This window comes from Taudactylus pleione, unplaced genomic scaffold (assembly GCF_031769625.1).
Source record: "Taudactylus pleione unplaced genomic scaffold, aTauple2 ptg000190l, whole genome shotgun sequence".
NCBI classification, from domain to species: domain Eukaryota; kingdom Metazoa; phylum Chordata; class Amphibia; order Anura; family Myobatrachidae; genus Taudactylus; species Taudactylus pleione.
In genome coordinates, this window is record NW_028284592.1 from 1,974,015 (window position 1) to 1,997,853 (window position 23,839).

Consider the following 23,839-nt stretch of genomic DNA (forward strand, 5'->3'; position numbering starts at 1 on the left):
TCCTCTGTGAGAACGTAATTGCAAAACAATCGCTGCGCGTGCTCAGTGCAGCTTATGCGCTTGTGCAATGGCTAATAATTGCTCAATCTGCGTAAACATTGGCATTGCTTACAAGCATGAATCAGGCCCACAATGCAGAACCTCTGGTACTCCTCTCCCAATGTATAATTATGCACTTGGAGGGATTTAAAGAACATCATTTGGCAAATATAAAGACATGTCAGCTTTTCCGACACATTTCTCTAAAAAGCTTAATAATGGGTTGAATGATGTGGGACAGGTATGCAGATGTGTTGTATGTTTAGGTGTTGTATTGATGGGAGGGGGAGTTTTAGAAGGGGTAGTAGTGTTTGCCAGCATTTTGCTAATTTGCATAAAAAAACTGAAAAATTACTTTACAGACATTTTTGTGGACCCCAAAATGCTGTAAAGACTTTAATTTTATGAAAAACACTGACTTGCTATAGTATTTCAACTATTTTAGAAACCTCCTGTACTTTCCTTATGGCCACTAACCGCTCCAGGATGGTTTTCCCACTTTTTCATGCACTTCTCCCAGGTTGCATTTAGTAGATTGCACACCCTTGCCACGGCTACCGCAAATTGGCATTTAATTGGCCTTCTAATTGGATTTCTCAATTCTTGGGTGTGCGCTTTGTGTGATGTATGCGCGTTTCATGAAACAAACTCGCATTTGCAAACATGCACCTAATAGGATTGATCTCTATATGTTGTAACTTTCATAATGTAGTTGCAGCAGTTCATTAATTGCGTGGGTCATACTGGCAACAGAAGGTTGCTTTAGGTAGGAACATGGAAATGAGCTCCTCGAGATTAGCAAATTGCTACGGCAATAACTGGCAACTCTGTACAGGGGGAGAGGGGGGGGATTATGGTGTGTGGTGTGTCGCTGCTCCAGGTAGTCTGGCTTGAGCTCTCTGAGTGAATTGTTTTACAAAATGAATAGAAAGTGCAAGAATCACTCAAACAAGTTTTGCTACATCTGTGATCTAGTCACCATGTCAGATCGGCAGTCAATAATCACTCCATTTGTAGGAAGATATATCACATCTAAGGCCCATATTCAATTTGAGCAGACCCGCGATACTTTTCCGCCTCCCGGACTTTTCGCCTGTTTTGTAGGTGGAAAAGTATCGTGCGTGTGCCCGCGTATCCCCGTACTCAATTTGAATACGCGAAAATGGGACGCGGCAAAACTTGAACAGGCGGAAAGTACTGTCAGATTTGGGGAAATCAGCCTGACACCCCCGAAAAGATGCACTGACACGGGGGTTAGCTATGGTACACCCCGATTTGGCTTGCTGAAGGTATTTGATGTTTTTAAACTGGCTCAATAGCTGTTAAATAGCGTTTTTCTATAAAAGGGGGTATCCACTACAAGATCTGAAAATGTCAGTCGTGTGATGAGCCTGCACTGAACGAGGAGACGTTCAGTGCAGGGTCATCAATCATCTGGAAACATGCTGAACCTGACGATATCGTCAGGTTGACCAGCATGCTGGAAAGATGATAGATGTCTAAATGACCAGCGGGCACGCGCATCGCAGGTCGTTTTAGACACTTTTGCAAACGATTGAACGATCGTTATCGTTCAATCGTTCAACTTAATCGTCTAGTGGATACCCCTCCTTAAGTGGTGCAGAATATTATTCTGGAGGCTTTTTTGCAGAAAATAACTTATCCCAGCAAATTTGGGGTACTTGAAAGGGGGTCAGCATATTTTAAAGTTGCTAAAGTTAAATTTAAAAAATCGTGAAAAATCCACCTGCTGCAAGCCCCTGCAATGAAATAAACACATGGGGCATACTTGGGGACCCCCCCAGAGTCAAATTCGCTAGTTTTTAACTTTTTCCCCCAACATTTTTTTTTTGCCCCCAAATTCAAAGTGATTTTTTGGGATGTCTAATAGTGCTTTTTTTTAATTATTTTGACGCAGTTTACCTTTCTGAAGGCTGAACGGGGGTTCCCGCAACTTTGCACCCCAAAACCCCAATTCTGCACTTTTTTCCGCCTCCTATTCATAGGCTAAACTTTTCTGCCTATTACATTGCATTGACTTTCCGCCTAGACGGAAAGTCTTTCAAATTGAATACGGAGGAAAGTCAAAACAGGCGAAAATGACGTCATCTGTGAAAAGTTTCCGCCCAAAACACACGAAAACGGCTTTTTGCCTCAAAAAATACGGGCCTATATTGGAGTTAAACTTGGTGACCAGGGCAACGCCTTTGCGCCTCACATATGCTGCAAAACGTGTGTTTAAAGTCTGTGGCGCTGTAGCAACAAGAAGCAAAAGTGTCCAGATTTTGGTGTGCCAATGGTCTGGCCGGAAGGAAGAGATCATACTACTGACAGATTAGACAAACTTACAATGTGCAAAACACGCACAAAAGTCTTTGAAAAGGTCCTTTCTTCCAGAAAACCTTTATTTGTGTACCATTTCATATGTAAGTCTGCTTTGAAACAATAAACATTATAATTCCAAACTATTATATCATTTAAGAAATATGATTTTTTTATTAGACTTGAGAGAGCAAAAAAAAATGACCTGATTGAGCAAAATGAGTTATATTTTTTAATTCACCATCCATTAATATAAAACATCACCTATGAAAACCTAGACCTCAGGAAAAAAAATGTAAAAGGCAGAGCAGTGTAATCAGTGTCTCAGACTACGGGAGGTGTTGTGTAACCTCTGCACTGCTAACTATTGACAATGGCTAACTGTACCTGATATTTGTTGTCTAATGGGCAACTGGAGACTCCTCTATGGAGGTGTTTGTGTTCTTGATAAGTCATCTACAGGCTACAGCCATCAGCTAACTATGGGTAGATCAGAAATTATAGAGTGAGATGTAGATCTGGCCAGGGAAAGGCTGAGGGGCTAACAAATGTAACGGTGCAAGGTTAGACGAGATAAGGTAAAGCTTACAGATAGAGAAATGCAAGGGTACTCTAGCCAAGGTGGATAAAGGAGATTTATACCCCTTTCAGACATCTCGAGATTCCCGAGAATTTGGCCTGCCTCAGCCAAATTCCCGGGTAGCCGCGTCTGTCTGACAAGTACCTACCCGGGGACACGTTCCCGGGTAGCCGCCCGTTCAATCGACCAGGATTTTTCCCGGGACTTAAGTCCCGGGAAATTACCCTGCTTCTATCTGAATGGTGCTACCTGGGAATTTACTACTCCTGGGCAGCACCAAGCAGCTTTTACATGGAGTCGACAGCGCAGAGCTCAGCACTGCTGCTTTGAGTTGAGTTGAGTTGGCAACGCAGAGCGCCCTATAGGACGCTCGGCGCTGCTGCTCACCACCCCCAGCACCGGCCGGCTGTGTACAGAGAACCCCAGCCGGGCGGTGGGGACACCCGCCGGCGGGTCTCTGCCACAGCGGGCCACCCGCCACGCCGCTCGCTGTGCCAGCAACACAGGACCCATGCTGGATACCGTCGACTAGTCCCAGCCATAGCGGGCCACCCGTACACTCCCGCTGGACCACCAGGGAATTCAAATCATTTTAAAAATAATAATAATTAAAAAAAAAATTCTGCATTATGATTGGCCGGCTTCCGCAAGCTGAATGATGACATCATCATCATCAGCCAGGGAAGGGATAGGCTAGGAGGAGCAGACAGCAGAGAAGAGGCAGGTAAACAGAAAAACCCTGCTCTTGTCTGAAAGGGGTCTACCTGGGAATTTCCCGGGTAGACACTGTAGTGTGAAAGGGCGGTCTCGACCAAATACCCGGGAATTTGCATAGGAGAAATTCCCGGGTCTGAGCAGGAAATTTCCCGGGTTGTATATCTGAAAGGGGTATAAGACAGGCAATTTGACAACAGGCTCAAGAATGGACTGAGGGCCTGATTCAGAAAGGATCGCTATTCTGCTAAAACGCACGCAACATAGTTGCTAATATCAGCGGTGATATGTAAATTATTGCATTCGCAGCCTAACATATGGACGCCCACTTCCCCTTACTCACATCAGTATACTTTAGCAACATAGCAAAATAATCAGTAATATCGACTAAAATCGGATACTTACACAAGCCCAGACCTTACTCCATAAATTGCTAACTTCCACGCATGCTATGAGACCTCAGACTACGTATGGCATTGCATAAGGCAACAATTGGCCGATTGCGTGCATATTAGCAACTGCAATCCTTGCTGAATCAGTCCCAGAGAGAAGCTGTGCCATATTTAACAACAATATAAAGTTTAAACACAAAAGCTCAAACTACTGTATATGTAGCTCTGGCAGTACAATGTACACTGATATGACCATTTAATTTCAGCATCTACTGACACCAGGAGGGGTGACACTGGCTTGCGGTGAGAGAGAGTGCCAACGCATGCCTTTGCCAGTTTAGAATTAATGACATTTTACACTAAACATTTTCTGGAAAATTCAGTGTAACGTTTCAACTATTGTTAAAAAAGAAGTTTAGTTTATATTAGCCAATCCATAGTGGGCCTGAATCGGGGATGGTTGTTAAGGCAACCGCAGTCGTAGCTGCTCTTGCAAAAGTGGTTGTGGGAATATGAAATGTTAACATCAGCCGTCCCTTTGTGCTGCACAGTGTAATGGAGTGTACGAGCAGTGAGACGCCCACTTTCAGGCTCCGTGGTCTGTGCATTTGTGATGGAGATTGCAAACACACAACATAGACACCACATTGGTCGCACCATCGACATTTGCGGTAACCTAGGGTCTACTCTCCTCTAATCCAACTATACATGGCATCTGAAGCTGTGGATTTGCGATTGGGAATGCAGAAGTGCTCCCAGACATGCCTGGGAACCTCCTATAACACACCCACGAGACGTTTCCTTTTTGTAATCACTTTGTCACCTCCCATTCTCCACCCTGAAATGTCCATGGATCGCAAACTCCTTCTGAAGTGTTACTGATGCTGTATGCAATTGCAAACCACATTGGTACACACATGTGCAGTCTGGACTTTCCACGCATGCACAGTAACAAAACATCGCTCAACTGTGTAAATACCGTCTCTGAATCAGGCCCTGTGACCCTTATACCATAGTGGGCAAATCATCATGGAAAGTGGTAAAATTATTGTTTTACTTAACCAAGCCATAACCTCTAAACTTCTCTTTAGCATCTGTAAGCTATAGCAGTACCTATAATTTATGCAGGTATGTACAAGTTCACTATATGATTTGTTACAGGTGAAGATGTTTTAGCCACTTACACAGAAAACCATCGCGAATTCTTATTCCCTGAACCAAAGCTGACTCCTGCATACCCAGGAGTGGACAGGGAGGTACTGATGAAAACCGCTTCTGGCTTTCCAGTGAGTACTTCCATTCCTAAAATTTATGCTATTTTTTGCCTAACTATTGGATAGAAATTATCTCATAGTGACACAGTGACTGGGCCCATTTCATTCTCTATTTGTATCTAGTTGATCAAAGACGTGATAGCTACACATTTATTGTAGTGTGTTGAACTTGAAATACTTTAAATAAAACAGCTGGAACAAATGAAACTCCAGAAAAACATTTCTTTTCAAACTACACATAGCTTTCATCAGTTGTGGCAAGTCTGATGCAATTAGCATGACACTCGTATAGTTACTATGGTGAGATCATGTTCTTTCTGTGGTAAGAATGAATGGCTGGCTAAGTGCACCACATGACTGGATTGCAAGCCCTCTCCCAATACATCTACCCACCCCTCCAATATTAGCATTACTCTATATGTAGGTACATAAACATATATATATATATATATATATATATATATATGTTTATCTGCAAAAGTGTTACTGTAATTTTCCTAAAATGTAAAGGTAATCCCCTTATGGTGGGTACACCCTAGACGATATGTCAACATATCGTCCACATTGGCTAGTGTGTACCCTCTATGAGCGACCAGGCGCGCTCCCGCGGGGTTGTTCATCGCATCGACAGATTGAGCGTACATGCAGCTCAATCTGTCAATTTGATGAACGACCCAATGCTTGCAGAGGCGGCTGATGAACGGGATATCATGCTGTCATTCACCAGATCGTGTGGTGTCAAGCAACCGCACTACATGTCGTCCGTTGCATCGTTCATCGGCCAGTACACACATCGTCTATTGTGTACCCGGCTTTAGATCGCTCCTCGTTATGTTGTTCAGCAGCAACTGTGTTTGACAAAATCACAGAACATTACCAATAATGTCCCTTTTCCTATCTGATTTTTAAATGTTATGGTTAATTGGTGTCCAGATGAAAAATCCCATAACCATATAAATGCAATTACTAAAAACACATTAAAAAACTGCACACTTTTTGCAGTCCAGTATTGTATGTGCCAAATTTAGGTTAGGTACAGTATATGTTATAAACTTACACCCACTTTTTTAAATATTTGCTTATATAGTGAAGTATAAGTTGGCTATTAGGTTTGAATAACATGAAGAAACAAAACATCTGCAATACACCATGTACACTATGTAGACAAAAGTGGTTGGACACCCCCACGCAAGTGAAATGCATAACATTGCACACAAGTTCCAAATGGCCACTAGTGTGACGTTTTCGACAAGTACACTTCATATGGAGGCCCATGCACTTGCAGTTCTGCGGAAACAACTAATGTTTTTATCAGGACGACATTGCCACCTGTCATGTTTCCAGGGCAAAGCTGGACTGGTATACAGAAAATTCGGTAACCCAGATGGACTCGCCAGCACAGAGTGCCTGATTCAGAGCCAGACGCTCTGAACGAGCGCCTGCTCTGAATCAGGGCGTGTTTTTTTTTTTTTTGCGAGGCGGCCTCTTGAACACTCGCATAGCTGTGGGTTACAACCCACAGCTTATGCGAGCGTCCATGATGATGGTCGCGATGGTCTTGACCATCGCGATCATCGGGCTTGCGACGAGACCCTTGCGGTAGGGTCTCGTTGCCGCAAGCCCTGGAGTGATTTTGGCTCTATCAGAGCCAAAATCACTCCCACTGACATCACTAGTGATGTCAGTGGGGCAGGACCCAGACGGTAGGCGTTCCCATGGGAACGCCTCCATCTGGGCAGCCACACCCCCGGCACGCCCACCAAAGGGGGCGTGCTGTCAATCACCATCGACAGCACGCCCCCTTTGGTGCGAGACCCATAACAACGGCTACCCTGTCGTTATTCGGGTCTCGCGCATGCGCACGACGGAGGCGCCTCCGTCGTGCGCATGCGCATTTGGGAAACATCGACCCGCTTGCGAGCGCTCTGCGCTCGCGAGCGGATCTGAATGAGACCCAGAGTCCAGATCTTAACCCCATTGAGAAAGAGCCTCTGGGACGAATTGGAGCGACTGGTGTGTTCTAGGCCGACTCGGCCTTACTGTATTTGGCCTACGCTAGACCACCTTTTCCCTTGGTTGTTATGCCTTTTCAATCACAAACGGGTGCATATGTCAGATTTATCAAATTTGCACACTCAATGGGCTCAATCATATTAGGTGCGAATGGCGAGGTGCGAGTTGCTATAGCGAATTCATTTGACAGTCCAATTAGCAACGCGCACTGAATCAGTCAGACTGAATTCGCAACTTTTCACTCGCACCTCCATGAGAGTGAGAGATGGAAAGGAAAATCTTCATTTTAAGGTTAAAATGTCGGGACCCTGTGTTGAACCACTTGGATCCCCCTTTCCTAATGACTAATTAGGCATTTGGAAGTTTCCACTTAATTAGTCCAATAATTACATGTCTTTTTGGGGTAAAAAAAAACTTCCTCAAAATACCCCAAAATCAACTTTTTTTTTTAGGCACCCCAAATTTAATTACAATAATTTTTAAAATGAAAAATAATTGGTTGTTATAAAAAAAAATTTAATTTTTTAAAGTGACCTCAAAGTACCCCAAACTCACCCTTTTTCCTAAGTTTTTTTTTGTATTTTACGTTTAATTTGTTTGAGATTAAACGAAAAAAGTTTGTTTTTTATAATTTCCTTGCATTTAAAAAAAATAAAAATAAAACAGCCATTTGACCCCATTTAAAAACCAACATTATCTTCCTAATACCCACAAACAGCCTTCTATACTGTCCTGCTAACAATATTATTCATTTTAAGGGGGTCCAGGATGGTCTCCCCACAGGGGCGTGTTAAGAGAGGAGGGGGCCCGTGTGCACTCCTCATGCCGGGCCCCCTCCTGTCTCCCTGGTGGCTGGCAGCCGACTGATGCGGGTGGCCAGCCATCGGAGCATTAGTAGACTCCGGGCACTAGAGTGTGCCCGGAGTCTACTGCGCATGCGCAGAACGCCGGGAAAATGGCGGCGGCCATTTTCCGGCGTTCTGTGCATGCACAGTAGACTCCGGGCACACTCTAGTGCCCGGAGTCTACTGCGCATACGCAGAACACTGGAAAATTGCCACGGCGGCTATTTTTCCCGTGTTCTGAGCAGCAGTGACACCCGACGCAGGTCCTCGGACAGGTAAGTTTAAAAAAAATATGGGTGCAGTGTGTGCGGTGCGGCCCCCCCCTGGAGCCGGGGGCCCGTGTGCCCCACACACACTGCACCCATTATAGATATGACACTGTCTCCCCACATTTTCATGCATTTCTCGCAAATCTCATTTGGCAGTCAATTCGCACCTCTCCACTGCGAGTAGTGCGAATAGGCATTTTTAATTGGATTGGAGAATACTCGGGAGCACACTTCACTGCGAAGTGTGTGAGTTTCAAGAAACTCGCCATTCGTACCTAATTGGATTGAGCCCAATGTGTGCTGCCTCTTTTCTGGGCCTGTGCAGAACCAACTTGTGTATTTTCTGCAGACTGGCACAAGTCCAATTCAACATTAGCCCCATAATTTGTAAATGGAATTTAGTATATTATAGACATGATGCTTCTAATTATAGGGAAAAAAAACATGAACTTTTGCCAAACATTTCAGATCATAGCGTTTCTATATGAATAAATATGTAATGTGAAATATGAACTAAACATTATGGGGTTATTGTAAAGTTAGAAGCAAATCCATCTACTGAATGCAAAGGGGCTGATGCAGAGTTTACAATTTAATAAATACTATGTAACAAAGCATTTTTTCAATTAGCCAAAATTGTAAATGAGGCAGAGAATTGTACTTGGAAAATTCTTGGTGGTTTTTGTATTGACCCTGATGATATTACTAGGAGTATTGAAAAACAGAGAACTTGCAGGGAGGATGAAAATAACCTAAATAAAAGACTCTAAATTAAAATGGAAAGTTGAGAATAAGAGGTTAATTAGGGTTTTATTGTGAGAGGATTAGTGCTTTTAATGGGGTTAATTAAGATGAAGGAGAACTTTTGATCAGAAAGAGGTAATTAGCAGGTTCATGAATACAATTGGAATTAATTGATGATGTTGAAGTTAATAACAGTGAGGCGGGTGTTAATGATCATAAAGTCATTGGGATGCACTCTGTATTTGATGGTGGTCACTAGGAAGCACTCTGCTCTGTATGTCAGTTAATGGGATGTTCTCTGTATTGTATGGCTGTTACTAGGATGCTCTGTGGACTGGATGGAGGTCAGTAGGATGCTCCCTCTATTATACAGCCTGTTATTATAATGCTCCCTGAATTGTATGGCAGTCATTAGGTTGATGTCTGTATTGTATAATAGTCACTAGGATGATCTCTACATTGTATGGCAGTAACTAAAATCCTCTCTATATTGTATGACGGTCACTTGTATCCTCTATGTATTTTATGGTGGTTACTAAGATTATTTTTGTATTGCATGGTGATCACTAGTATCTGTATTGTATGTAAATGCCTGCTGTTGTTGCCTACCACCAATATGGATAGATATAATGGTGTGATAACCCTTTCCACATTTGTGTTGGCCATGCCTACAGTCATTTTGACCCCCTTCATGAGGCCACTTTCAGAAATGTTTCCAGGGCTACTTTAAGTTCCCAATCCACCATTGCTTGTGTGTAGCACGCAAGAGCAAGCAGTATTTGCCCTATATGTAAAAGAACCTCTAGCAATGCAACGTGGTTTGCTCAGCTGCAAACTCTGCACCCGGACAAAATGTGCTTCCCAACTCTAAATCAGCCCCTGTTGTACTAGTTGTATAGACCATACTTACACATATTTACCAGTGTTGGATGGCTTGATTTGCCATTAATTTCTGAATTTCATTTCAAAATCAAAGCTACAGTATGTGCATATTTCCTGAAGATTATTTGTTATACTTCTATTTCCCTTCCAAGCTTTATTAACTGAGACCTGCTCTTTAGAAGATTGTCTGTCCTTGAAGGGTCAGATATGTCACATTATTTACTGCTGTAATTTTTCATTTCCAACCAGTGCTCCCAACTTGTTTAATTTACTGCCAGCTTGCCTCACTCATGGCACTACTAGATATTATGGTTTGGTGGTTTATAAAATGAGATGTTAAATCATTGTACCATGCCATCCCAGAAATCAAGTGATAAGCTTGTTATGTGTTGGTCATTAGTGTGACATTGACCTAGACCGTATGCTTTATTTCTTGTACAGTATACAGAGGCTATGGATAGTTTACCTTTTTGAACTGCAATATTTTTAAGCCACAGTCTATTCTATATGACACCTTAGCAACTTTTAATAGGAAAAAAAACCTTCACAGACTCAACAAATTATAATTTTTATTGGAAAGTAAATAGATTTGAAGAGGGTGAATGCGGGCAATTGCTATTAAACTACAATATTATGCGTCCCTTACTGAGCAACTCCCGCCTCTCCAGGTTCCCTCGCCCGTCCCACCTCTCCAGGTTCCCTCGCCCGTCCCACATCTCCAGGTACCCTCGCCCGTCCCACCTCTCCAGGTACCCTCGCCCGTCCCGCGTTCCAGGTACCCTCGCCCGTCCCGCGTTCCAGGTACCCTCGCCCGTCCCGCGTTCCAGGTTCCCTAACCCGTCCCACCTCTCCAGATTCCCTCGCCTGTCCCGCCTCACCATATTCCCTTAGTGTTCACTCTAGGTCCGGTGGCGGGCAGGGCGTGATGGGGTCTCTAGAGGTATTCTGCATAACAGGGCCTGCTCTTGAGGCGTCGACCAGTTTGGTTTGAACAGGGACGCCACCCCATAGAGGGCGCAGTCCTCCCGAACGACCAAATTTGAGCGGGACAGTCCCATTTTTCGGTCACCGTCCCGCTGTACCACCCGCGGGCCGAAGTGTCACGCAGGCGGTCGGGAGGTTGGGGACACACACCACTGCAGCTCTGCTTTGCTTAGCTGAGAGCGGCGGTGCCAGTGAAGCTGAATGGCTGCGGTATCCATTTAGTGCAGGGAGAGGGCTAGGGGCAGCCCAGCTACTGACGGAATTGCCATATGAGCACACCCCCCAAATAATGTCATATAGGGTGCGTGGCCTACGGTTTAGGCCACACTCCCTTTTTGGTCGTGCGTAGGTGATAGCGGGCGCCAGCATGTACTGCAACAGGGCTCTGCTCCACCTGGAGCCAGCCCTGCTGGGTAGCTTGCGTGGCAATGGTATGTTCTGTGTTGCAAGCAATGGGTGCTAGGCCCACTAAGGGTGAGTGCTAATGTGGTGAAGTGTGGTCTGGCTAGCAGTGGTAGGTGCTAGAAACTTTTTATTACACTGAACAAGGCTGTGCAATGTGCAGATTCAGGGCCGGCGCTACCACTAGGCAAACTGCAGGACGCCACTGGCTTGATGTGTAGTGTGGACCGCACATAACAACAGCCCGCACTACACTACTAGTAAGAAACACACAGCCGCCGGCACCGGCAGCTGTGTGTTTGTTTTAGCAGCCGATGAGAGTCAGACAGACTTTCATCGGCTGCTGCGCTCACTGCCGGAGCCGGAATGGAGCTCACTCAAGAGCTCCATCTTCCGGCTCCCGCAGTGGGTGATGGGAGAGATGTCATTACGTCTCTCCCATAATGCAGAGCGGGCCAGTGCGGTAGGACGCTGGACAGAGGAGCGGACGCCGGAGCGGGGATTAAGGTAAGTGGAGTTTTTTTCCGTGTGTGTGTCTGTCTGTTTGGCCTTGCTGGGGGGGGACTACTACTAGGGACACTGCTGTGGGAGGGGACTACTACCAGGGGCTCTGCTGGGGGGGGACTACTACTAGGGGCACTGCTGGGGGGAAGGACTACTACTAGGGGTGTTGCTGGGGGGTACTACTAGGGGCACTGCTGGGGGGAGGACTACTACTGGGGGCAATTGGGGGGACTACTACTAGGGGCACTGCTGGAGGGGACTACTACTAGGGGCACTGCTGGGGGGGTGACTACTATGGGCACTGCTGGGGGGGCACTACTACTGGGGGCACTGTTGGGGGACTACTACTAGGAGCAGTGCTGGTGGGGACTACTGGGAGAAAAATTATCACTTAAATTAATATTTCTGTAACCTACACACTCAAATAGATCAAGCATACCTGTTTATTTTGATTAAAAATAACAAAGTTCATTTTTTTATATTGAGCAGAAAGCTGCGTTAACACTTGCAATCACCAACGTTAATTTATTGCTTGCGGGTAATTGAATAGCATTATGCTATGAATCAGACTATATTTTAATGGAAAATACAGCTCAGAGGAAAAGTTGCTTGTCAGTCATTAACACATGTTAAATTGGTTAATTGTATTCTGCTTAAAGTTATCGCTGGTTATTTAGCTTACATTAAGCATTTCTCTGCCATCTAGCAGCTAATTGAATTTGGTCCCTAGTATCAATACTATCACATTCCACGATACAGAGGCAGGAGCAGGTTTTCTTTGGATAGAATAACTTCAATTTTGTAACCCCTTCAATTTTATTTTAGACTAGTTGCAGTACCCAGCATCGCTCAGGTGGAAATCGGTGAATTCTCCACCAAACCATACCAGTTAAAATAAATTATTTCGACTTCCCGAGAGCAGTGCAGGGGACCCCTCCCCGCAGAGCCCTGCCCACAGCCCCCTGATGACTGATCGTGGTGGTCCTTAGCCTAAAACCTGCCTGGGAATTACTTGCACAATGGTGAAAGCCATATCCCAATTGGTTTAGTGGTTTTGGAATTTATCGCAATCAGACAAACAAACTAACAGACATTCTCATTTATAAAACCCAGCATTGCCCGGATTGAAGACTGGAGTACACTTACAGCCTTATTTTTTTTCACATTGTCCTCACCTATAACCTGGATAACTATGCAAATTAGGAGTAAATGATAGTGCAGGCAGGCATAATCTCATGCCATTTGGAATTAACTATCAGGAGCAGACTGGCTTACAGAACAGAGATCAGTATAGTTTCCAAAATCACTTGCGTTTCAGAACTGCAGAACAGAGGGGGTGATTCAGCTGTAGACGGATATGCTATCGCAGCTGCTAACATGTTTGCACCTGTGATAGCTGTAATATGGCAATGCAGCAGGATGCATCACCCCTCCTGCATGCATTACTGATTCGAGCTGCATCCAAGGACGCAGCATCGGATCATCTGCGATCCCTTCAGCTGGCTGAATGACCATGGGGTCACGCAAGCCAGCTGCCGCAGATGAGTAAAAGAGGCCAGTTCACATAGATCCTGGCCTCTCCACTCCCTCTTAACGGCAGCAACATGCCTCCCTGTCCAGAAATGGCAGCAGACTGTCAATCACTGACAGTCTGCTGCCTGACTGCGTACTGGATCGCTGACCTGTACTGCACATGCGCAGTGCTGTTCAGATGCATGCGCAGATTCCCGATAGTTGGGAAACTGCATGATCCCTGTCTTTGCGTCCGCAGCTGAATCACCCCGTGAATTCACTGTGCAGACCCACATTGAAGTCCATGTCTAGCAGGACTGCCATCGGGAGGAATGCTGGGACTGGAGTCCCGTTACCTGACAGAAGGGGGCCTGCCCGCAGTGGCACTGTGTGGCTGCGATCAATCTCCCCTGCTGTTTATAATCTCTGTATGCCAAGCTTTTCCAAGATTAAAAGATTGTGGATTGATTATACTGTCTGCCACAGTCTGAATGTATCGAGTGCTGAGCTGCTCATGAGCCTGCCAGGCACTCTGCTAAGACCCCTGGGGCAGCTGCTGTAAGATGAGACAGTGAGTGAAATGCACACTGTTTTATGTCAAAGTTTATCATGCAAACACAGAAGGCTGACTAACTCCGTATTTCATGTATGCAGCTGTTGGTAAAGTGATATAACACAGCACTTTGGAAGAGATGAGAGTGTGACAGTTTATGTATGAAGCCAGCCCCTCGGCCCCAGAACCTGTGTAATATGAGAGTGTCCTAGATTTATGGGATTGTGCCACAGTGTGTGGCCCTGACGACGGAGTTCAAACCTAGGCAAAAACCTAATCCTAAGGACAAACAGACAGACACACACTCACTTATGTTATAAATATAGATAGTAGATAGATCTAGAACATCGGGCACTGTCACACTAATATATATAATATACACAATATATAGAACACCGGGCACTGTCACACTGTGTGTGTGTGTTTCTCACCTCTCAGCGCAGACTGTGGGTCACTTAATAAAGATTTGATGAGGGTTCTGTCACCTTCGGGGATTTGGGCTCCACGCCAGCTCCGGAGCTTTTCCGCTTGGTCCCCATCCCTGCCGGCTGTACTGACTGTCCCCAGATCCACACACCTGTGGGAAAACTGGTAGCGGAAATAGATTTTCTGTAGTAAAAGTATCCCTGACGTCATCAAGAGTCGACCGCTTTCTCATTACATACAAAGTGTCCCCGGGCCATTCCATACTGCAGGCAGTAGGCTGCAGACACCTTGTGCTCTGAATACATACTCCCTCCCATCACAGAGTGACAGTCCGGTGGGCGGATCTTTCCTGCAGTCAACCAAATCAGAACACACAAATGCTTCCCGCGCCACCCTCCCGATTGGTTGGTCATTAATCCGGCAAGGTCCATTGCTGCCCTATTTATACCCAAATCCTTGTTGGTCAAGGCAAATGGCAAGTGGGTCATTTGTATCTGACCACCCTCTGTGGGTTCCAAGTGTAAAAGAGGCTAGTTAACCCTTGCACAACTGCAGCTTCTTATTCAAAATTACAAAATCTGGTGCCTGTGCCCACTTTATTGCTCTATATATGCCAAAATCCTTGTTGGTCAAGGATATATATAAATTCTATATACCAAAAACCTTACGGTTTCACATGTCCCATTAAGGCTTCTTAGACATGGGCCCGTATTACATTAGCAACGAAAAGTCGGAATCCGTGAAAAAGTATCGCGGATGACGTCATTTTGTCTGGCGCAAACTTATCTCTGTATTCAATTCCAAATACTTTTCGTGTACGTGAAAAGTCAATGTAATGTAATAGGCAAAAAAGTTTTGCCTCTGAATAGGTGGTGAAAAAAAGTGCAAATCGTTATTTTGGGGTGCAAAGGTCCCCCAAAGGATAACTGTGCCAAAAAGTCCCTAAAAAAAAACTTAAGAACACCCCAAAATCTGACTTTCATTTAGGGGGCGAAAAAGTGCAAAGTTGGGGTACAAGACTAAAAACTAGCGAAATAGACTTTTGGGGGGTCTGCAAGGATGGGTCAGGTGTTTTTTTTTTATTGCAGGTGTTTGCTGCTGGGGGGTTTTCACAACTTTTTTAACTTCACTTTTGAGACTTTATGCTTGTACCCATTTTCAAGTACCCCAAATTTGACAGGACTACTTTTTTTTCACCAAAAAATACTACTTAATGCCATTCTTCACCACTTGTGCAAAGATGCTAATTAGAGACTATTGACACAACTTTAGTACCCCAAATAGCTTTATTAGGGCTATTCAGGGACCTCTACATTGATCCCCAATGTTAGTGCATCTTTTGGGGGGTGTTAGACTGATCTCCCCATTTTTGATAGCATTTTTCGTCTGTTTGAGTTTCGTTGGGACGCATTTTCGGGTCCTTTGGAATTAAATACGGCAAATAGCGGGGGCACGCATGATAAGTTTCCGCACTCAAAACACGCGATGTAGGCGAAAAGTGTGGCAGGCGGAAAAAAAGTATCGCTGGGGCGGAACTACTTGAATACGGGCCTTGATCTGAAATTTCACAAAACCTACTGAATTTCTGCCACTCAAACTTAAAAAAGCAATGAAATTCCGATCATTAAGGCTGACGCCTTAATGGACGTGTTCCTTTCGCAATACAGATATGGTATGCCATCACACCCTGTGGTTAACTGCAGATTCAGCACTCTCACAGAGTGAGATTGCTGTCACTCACAAAATGGTGGAGCTGCTAATTCACACAATTGTGTGCTAATTGGAATACCAGGAGACCCAGTACTGGGCGTGCTAAATACAGGGGACAAACGACATAGGGGTCCCCCCGTATGAGGCACAACCAGCACCAGGCTTTTCAGAACCAGTACACACAAAATAGTAAAATCAAATAATAAAGTGGGCGCTAATCAATATCTAATCACCAATTGTGTGGTTCTGATAAATAAAACCTGCCGTTAAAGCTGCCCCCACACAGGTAAATCTGGAAATTTACCAATAATGATACAGTACTAGATATAAAAATAATGGGAGCGCTGGTAACTGGCTACTGGTTTAAAAAATAGATTTATTCCATATAAAAGAATCAATTGTATATTGCATCAATCCAATCTTTCCAATGCAGGTGGAATGATTAGTAATGCTAAATTGCCACAAATTATAGCACGGATCCAGCTTTGCCTATTTAAAACAATATATAGCATATGACATATAAAACAGTAATATATATTAGAATCAATCTGAAGATATCAAACACTTTTTTCATAGATCGTTAAACATCAATTCAGTCCGATTATGGTAGCGTAGTATGGAGTCAGAAATGGTCAGCAGATATATATTAGTAGTTGTTAGTATAGATATCCATTCACTGACAATTAGTATGTAAATTAATAGTCACGTACAGTCACAGTTTAGCAGATGATAAAGAGCAGCTTATATTATGTAAATTGCAGGATATTTCTGCTGCTGTATATTTCATACATTACCATCCGTCCGATATTATGGAAATGTAACGGAATAGAGCTGCCCTCTACCCCAATGCAGGGGGGAGGAAGTTTGGACAATGCTGGCCAGCTGTAGAAGTCAATATTGGACACAGTGTGTCAATGGTAACAACACTGTATGTCAAGCGTTCAAGAGGTACTTGTATCCTCAAACAGAGAGACCTCTATTGCTGATTCACGGCACTCCTTACCGCTAACTGTGTGAGTCGCTGGGACACGCTGAGACATGTTGGCTCCCTCGCGCTCTGCTACTTCCGGTATCGGGCTTGTAGCTTCCGGTTTGCGTTCCACCTGCATTCCACAAGTCAACTGATGCGTTTCTTCGCCCTATGACACGGCGGTTTCATCAGCCGGATCCGTGCTATAATTTGTGGCAATTTAGCATTACTAATCATTCCACCTGCGTTGGAAAGATTGGATTGATGTAATGTACAATTGATTATTTTATATGGAATAAATCTATTTTTTAAACCAGTAGCCAGTTACCAGCGCTCCCATTATTCTAGTACTTTTCACAACCAGTCCTAGTTGCCAAAATACAGGGGACCAAAGACATAGGGGTCCCCTGTATTAAGCACAACCAGCACTGAGCTCTGAGCTGGTCCTGGTTCTGGAAATACAGGGGAAAAAAATGCGTAGGGATCCCCTGTATTTACCAGAACCAACACCGAACTTTTTCTATTGGGGGGGTAATGCCACAGCTAGGGGAACCCAGTCACAGGGTCCTCCAGCCAAAGCTTCACCCCTGACCGCTAGTCAGCCCAGGATAAGGATCCCTGGGGAGTTGGGGAACCTCCCATAAAGGGGTCCTCCCTCTCCAGGGCACCCCAGGCCTGAACTGATAGCCCGGGGCTATCCCCGGCACCCCTGGCCTGTGGGTGCCGAGTTGATAGTGTAGTGTGGTGTATATGAAAGTTAATATTGTCTTTTGCAATAGGACTACAGGTCCCAGCAAGCCTCTCCCACATGCTGGTGCTTGGAGAACCTCAGTAGTACCAGCAAGCAGGGGATTAAGGGCCCGCTGGTACCTATAGTACCCCTGTAAAAGAAATATTAAAATAAAACAAGAACACCGATTGTTTTAATAATTTTATTTTCCTGCACCTTCACCTGGGGGACGGCAGCCTTTAAGTTCTTTTTCATGGCTGCCGCCTTCCACGGTGTCTTCACCTGGAGGGCACCACCCATCCAGGACTTCCCCGGCGTCTTCTTACTTCGGCAGCTCTTATCTGCTGCCACCCCACCGTAGGACTGCCGTGTCCTCACACTGGCTTATATAAACCAGCCGAGGGGGCGGGGCGATGATGTTTGAATTTCAAAAATGGTGCTGAGGTGCCATTTTTAAAATGGGCACGAAAGTAGCCTTAAGTTACTTTCGCGGTTCTCACCATTGACATCAATGGTGTGAAACGCTCATTGGCTGAGAGGTGGAAGGCTCACCTCTCTCAGCCAATGAGCGCTCCGCACCGGAATTTCTATAGTGAAATTCTGCTGCGAAGCTGTCATTCGGGTAGTATTGTTCTTAGAGGCCCGTAATGCCCACATGCTGGTACTTGTGGTTCTACAAGTACTAGCATGCGGGGGAGGCTTGCTGGGTCCTGTAGTTCCACAGTAAAAGATAATATTTTTTACTATCATCAAATGCATCACACTTTTCACAATCAACCCGGCACCCACCGCCAGGGGTGCTGGGGATACCCCGGGCTATCAGCCTGGGGTGCCCTGGAGAGGGGGACCCCTTTATTGGCGGTCAGGGGTGATGCTTCGGCTGGGGGACCCGGTAATAGGGTTCCCCTGGCTGTGGCATTACCTCCTTGCTAGAAAGGGTCTGGGGCTGGTTCTGGTAAATACAGGGAAACCCTATGCATTTTTTTTCCCCTGTATTACCAGAACCAGGACCGTCTCAGAGCCCAGTGCTGGTAGCGCTTAATACAAGGGACTCATTTGTTCCCTGTATTTTGGCAACCAGGACTGGTTCTGGAAAGCTTGGTGCTGGTTGTGCTTAATACGGGGGACCCCCTACTTTGTTTGCTCCCTGTATTTAGCACAACCAGTACTGGGTCTCCAGAGCCCGGGGCTGGTTGTTCTTTTGGGAAGGGGGCACACGGTTTTTTTGTTTGTTTTTTTTACACAGGTTTTAATTTTTATACATAGATGCAGGCATCACGGATCTTCCTGATCTGAGCCTGCATCTGTCTGCTGCTACCTCCCCTGGGTCCTGCAGCCCGCACCACCGCTGCCGCTAACGCCCGCTACCTTCCCCGGGTCCCGGCCGCAGCTAACCCCGGCTACACCCCCTCCCCTGGGTCCCGGCCACAGCTAATGCCCGCTTCATTCCCCCCGAGTCCTACCGCCCGCACTGGCCAGCACGCAAGTGAAGCCACAGTTAGTACACCTGCTGCAGGCACCAACTGAGGCTGCGCAACAAGTTGAAGCTTCCCACCTCTATAATGGAGCATTTGTGAGGTAATAGTTTAAAAACTGTTACTTTTTCAATTACCTGAACCCCAAAAGCACCTGCCCTGGAACAATAGCTACCTAATAAAACAAACCCCGTCTAATTCGCCCCCTACCCTGACTTATGCCTTCCCAAAAATCCCCCATAGAGAACAGCAGAAAAGTGGTCCTGATTGAGAGTGTCAGAAAAAACTGACAGTTGGAACTTTAGATTACTCCCAAATCCTCATTATTTATGATTTTGGCATGCAGCACCGTGCGACAGTTCTACCTGCCCATGCCAAATTCCAGCTCTGTACCTCTAATAGCTTTTGAGGTGTAGCCCCTTAAACACCATGCCCCCCCCTTCGGAATTCTCTATGGAGAATTCAGTTTTTTTCGATTCAGCCTTAATATAAGGGCATGACTGTGCCCTTATAATATTAATTCATAATAAGATATTACAGGCAAATATTAATATAATTTTGAACATTTTGGTTCTTGAATTTTTGTACCTGTCTACGTGATGATTATCGACATTTCAACTGTGTTGACATTTTGAATGTCCATGTGACGTTGTGGACATTGTGACCGTACACCCCATTTGTACATCCGATCAACAGGAAAATAAAACAACTAACAGTTGCATTACTGTGCATGAATATTTACAGTTAATGTTGTAAAGGCTATGTTTTAATGTGCATTTTCTATTTATTTTCCTGAAGGGAATAGCCCCTAAGGTTGAGTTTTCTTCAAGAACAACCATCGAAGAAAAGCCAAATGATTTCCAGAATAAGCTTCCAGTAAGTTTATATTTCTCATGTAATTACGCAGTACTTTATTCTGAGTATTTTATTTAGTTGTTGTACCTTTTCCAGTTTGTTACAACTATATTTGTATACATATCACATTGCACTGCTTTGCTGTTCCAGTCAATGAAAACCCAGTCCCGAAGATCTTTGCCGAACTCTCCCAATAGAAAATCAAGAACTCCAACTAAAAGTTACTCCCGTCCAGAAAAGAGCTACAGCAGTCCTACTACATCATCAAAGTATCGATCTCCATCACCTTATACACAAAAGCGCATGTGTGAGCTTAACAATGATAACGAGCAGCGACTTGCTCATTTAAGCCTGGGCAATTACGAGTTTAAGTCTGATGCTGATTCAAGATCTCCATTCATAGTAAGACATGTACGTTTCTAGCAGGTTAAAAGCAGTGGTTCCCAAATTTTTAAGAATGACGGCGCCCTAGAGTATCAGCATTGTTATCACGGCACCCCTAAGCCAAACGTTTGTTATTGAGAAATTCAGAAAAAATTTAGTAAAGTGAAGTAAATTGTGCTATTCTGAAATAGAAGCAGCACTTAAACATAAATCACTATGGGATCTATTTATCAAGAAGTGCAAACTCCCTTTTCATGCATGCATACATTCAGCCCCAATATTTCAACTAAGGAAGAAAGGGCCTGATTCAGAGCCGGACGCTCTGAAAGAGTGCTCGTTCTGAATCAGGGCCGGGCTTTTTTTTTTTTTTTTGGAGCGGCCTCTTGGCCGCTCGCATAGCTCTGGGTGACCACCCACAGCTATAGCGAGCGGCCAGGTTGATGGTTGCGTCGTGAGCATGCCCAGTGGGCAAACATCGACCCGGTTGCGAGCGCTCAGCGCTTGCGAACGGGTCTGAAACCGGCCCAAAGTACACATCTCCGTAATTTTATACATTTAATTTAGTTCCAAAAGATTTTTGCAGAGATAGTGATATATGTTTTAAGAGCTGCTCTCTGTTATAATGTTCTTGTCGATTAGAAACACAGAATTTTGTAAATATATATATATATATATATATATATATATACACACACACGCACAGTTTTTATATAGTTGTACGCTATAAGCATTGCTGTTATTTCTTTGGACGCAGTAGCAATGCCAAAATACGGTAATACAGCAGGAGGCACCACCTGCCGGCATCGCAAAGCTGAGTGCTGCATCCGAAGCCGCACCATCGGATCACCAGTCGCGATGGTCTCAGCCATATGCCATCTGAGTAAGCCTCATTTTAATCAAAATGATTTCCGGAACTGCACACCCGGGGCCAAGAAATCTGCTTTGGAAGATTCAGACTCTGGCCCCATTTTGTAAAACGGTCAGCATCGCTGCCCCGCCCCCAAATGCAAGTCCACCATCTGACTTGTACGCAAAACATCGGGTTTGCATACGTCTGAGTTAGACCCATCATATAGTTCAGGGCCATATTTATAATCTGTGCAGGGCCCACGCCGCACACCCTGCATCCATATTTTTAATACTTACCGCCGAGGTGGTACTCCGGAGAGGTATCAGCGCTACACAAATTGTCTGGAAAATGGACGCTGCAGCCTTTTTCCAAGCATTTTGCGCATGCGGAGAAAGGAAATCGCCGAGAAAATGGCTGCCGCACCATTTTCCCGGTGACCTGCGCATGCGCAGTTTGTATATAGTTGTAAATCACCTCCTGTATTCATTTTGCCATTGCTATCTATCTATTTATCATGTATTTCTAATCTATCATTTAGGTTAAAATAAGCTTACATTACAAGGTCAGTAGACATATTAACAGATACAGTTGATAACTGACCGTTCTATAGCAAGTAACATGATCAGCTTGATTCAGAGATGTATGCTAAACAGAACGTTTAGCGTATATCTCCGATGGTTAGGGTCTGCACATGCGCAGGACCCGTTCTGCGCAAATGGGCCCTGTGATCTACTTGCCTTCCACCCCAAGCCTCAGCATGCCTATCATTTGTGGGCAGTGCGGGCGTGTAGCTGGCCACCGTTCCGGGAAACGTCCCCATTTTCTGTGAGGGATGAGGCCTGGATCTGCATGTGTGGATGCAGATTTTCTGGCCTCACAGCTGCCTAAAGCTGGCCAGGTTACCATAAGCTTCAGCTCCGCCTCCTAACCAAAGGAACAACCATCTGTCGCGATGGTTGCAATGGTGATCCCAGGCTGCGCAGATGCAGCAAGGAGGTGTCTGTCTCCTATATATACGTCCTGCTGCATTTGCATTTTAGATGGATGAAATTGCACAGCCGCTTGTGTGCGGCTCTGCAATTCCATCCTTCTCTGAATCATAACTGACCATTCTCTAGCAAGTCACATGTTCATTCTATTAAGATTATAAATCACATCCTACGGTACCTGCATTACACCCATTACACCATATCTATCTATCTATCTATCTATCTATCTATCTATCTATCTATCTATCTATCTGTCTTTCAAGACATTATTCTAATATACAAGATTTAAGTGAAAATAAGTATACCTTACATTGCGAAATGTCATAGCAGATACAGTTGATAACTGACAGTGGTGATGTTTATAATAAAGTTGTGTGACATCACAAAGGCTGTTTATGATGTAACAATTCACATGGACATTATACTGAGGAGAAAAATCACCTCCTGCATGCATTTTGCCATTGCTATCTATTTATCAACCATTTATAATCTATCATTTAGGTTAAAATAAGCTTACTCTACACAGTAGGCATGTTAACAGATACAGTTGATAACTAACCGTTTTATAGCAAGTCACATGATCAGCTTATTGAGGTTATAAATCACATTCTACCTGCATTACACTTCTATCTATCTATCAATTTAATATATAACATTTAGGTGAAAATTAGCATACCTTACATTGTGACATGTCATATAAGCAGATACAGTTGATAACTGATAGTCAGGGGCGGATTGGGAAATGAAAGTGGCCCTGGAAAAATGTGTCAAAGTGGCCCAATGTGCGCGCGCCTCAAAGTTTAACTTCACAGCCTGGGGAGGGGTCAGAGTGGAGAGGAGACAATCGGGCTGGCTGCCTAAGCGGCCCCGTTACTTACTCCACCTGCCGGCTGTGGATCCGCTGCTCTCTTTTCTGGGTGCTGGCAGAGTAGGTGACAGCTCCCTTCTCAACAGTAAATAAAGCCCCTTCTCGCGAGAAGAGGCGGGCTGCGGGCAGCAGAACTCTAGACTAACTGTGACAGGCAGCCGGGCTGCCTGTCATGCTAAAGCAGAGTGACAGCCGGATGGGGGGGGGGGGCCAAATTGACAAGCGGCCCCACACACCAATCGGCCCACCGGGATTCTTCCCGATAAAAGTAATGGCCAATCCGCCCCTGCTGATAGTTCTCTACAAAAACTTTTCTACCAATGCTTAGTGACATCACAATGGCTTTATGATGTAACAAGTCACATGGTCAGTATACTGAGGTAGGAAATCGCTTCCTGTACGGTGCACGATGCGCGCTCCCGCGGGTCGTAAGTGGTATCCCCAGTTGTCTGTACATGCAGCTCATTTTGGGGATATCGTTCACGATGCCATGCTGTCCAATGCAGTTTGGCCCTGCGCGCTGTCATTCATCATTGCTGGCATCGGCAAATGT

At 44.9% G+C, this 23,839-nt stretch overlaps 1 protein-coding gene across 2 annotated transcripts in view; it reads left to right on the forward strand.

The window, feature by feature from the left end:
- SPATA6L (spermatogenesis associated 6 like) overlaps positions 1 to 23,839 on the forward strand; it is a 62,035-nt gene that overhangs the window by 23,345 nt on the left and 14,851 nt on the right. Inside the window, exons 6-8 of one of the 2 annotated variants that reach the window (XM_088476632.1) lie at positions 5,209 to 5,333; positions 20,139 to 20,216; positions 20,346 to 20,597. In XM_088476632.1, the coding sequence (XP_088332758.1) occupies positions 5,209 to 5,333; positions 20,139 to 20,216; positions 20,346 to 20,597 (455 nt within the window). Of the gene's footprint in view, positions 1 to 5,208; positions 5,334 to 20,138; positions 20,217 to 20,345; positions 20,607 to 23,839 lie in introns of both variants that reach the window. The other variant, XM_088476631.1, reaches the window with a different exon arrangement.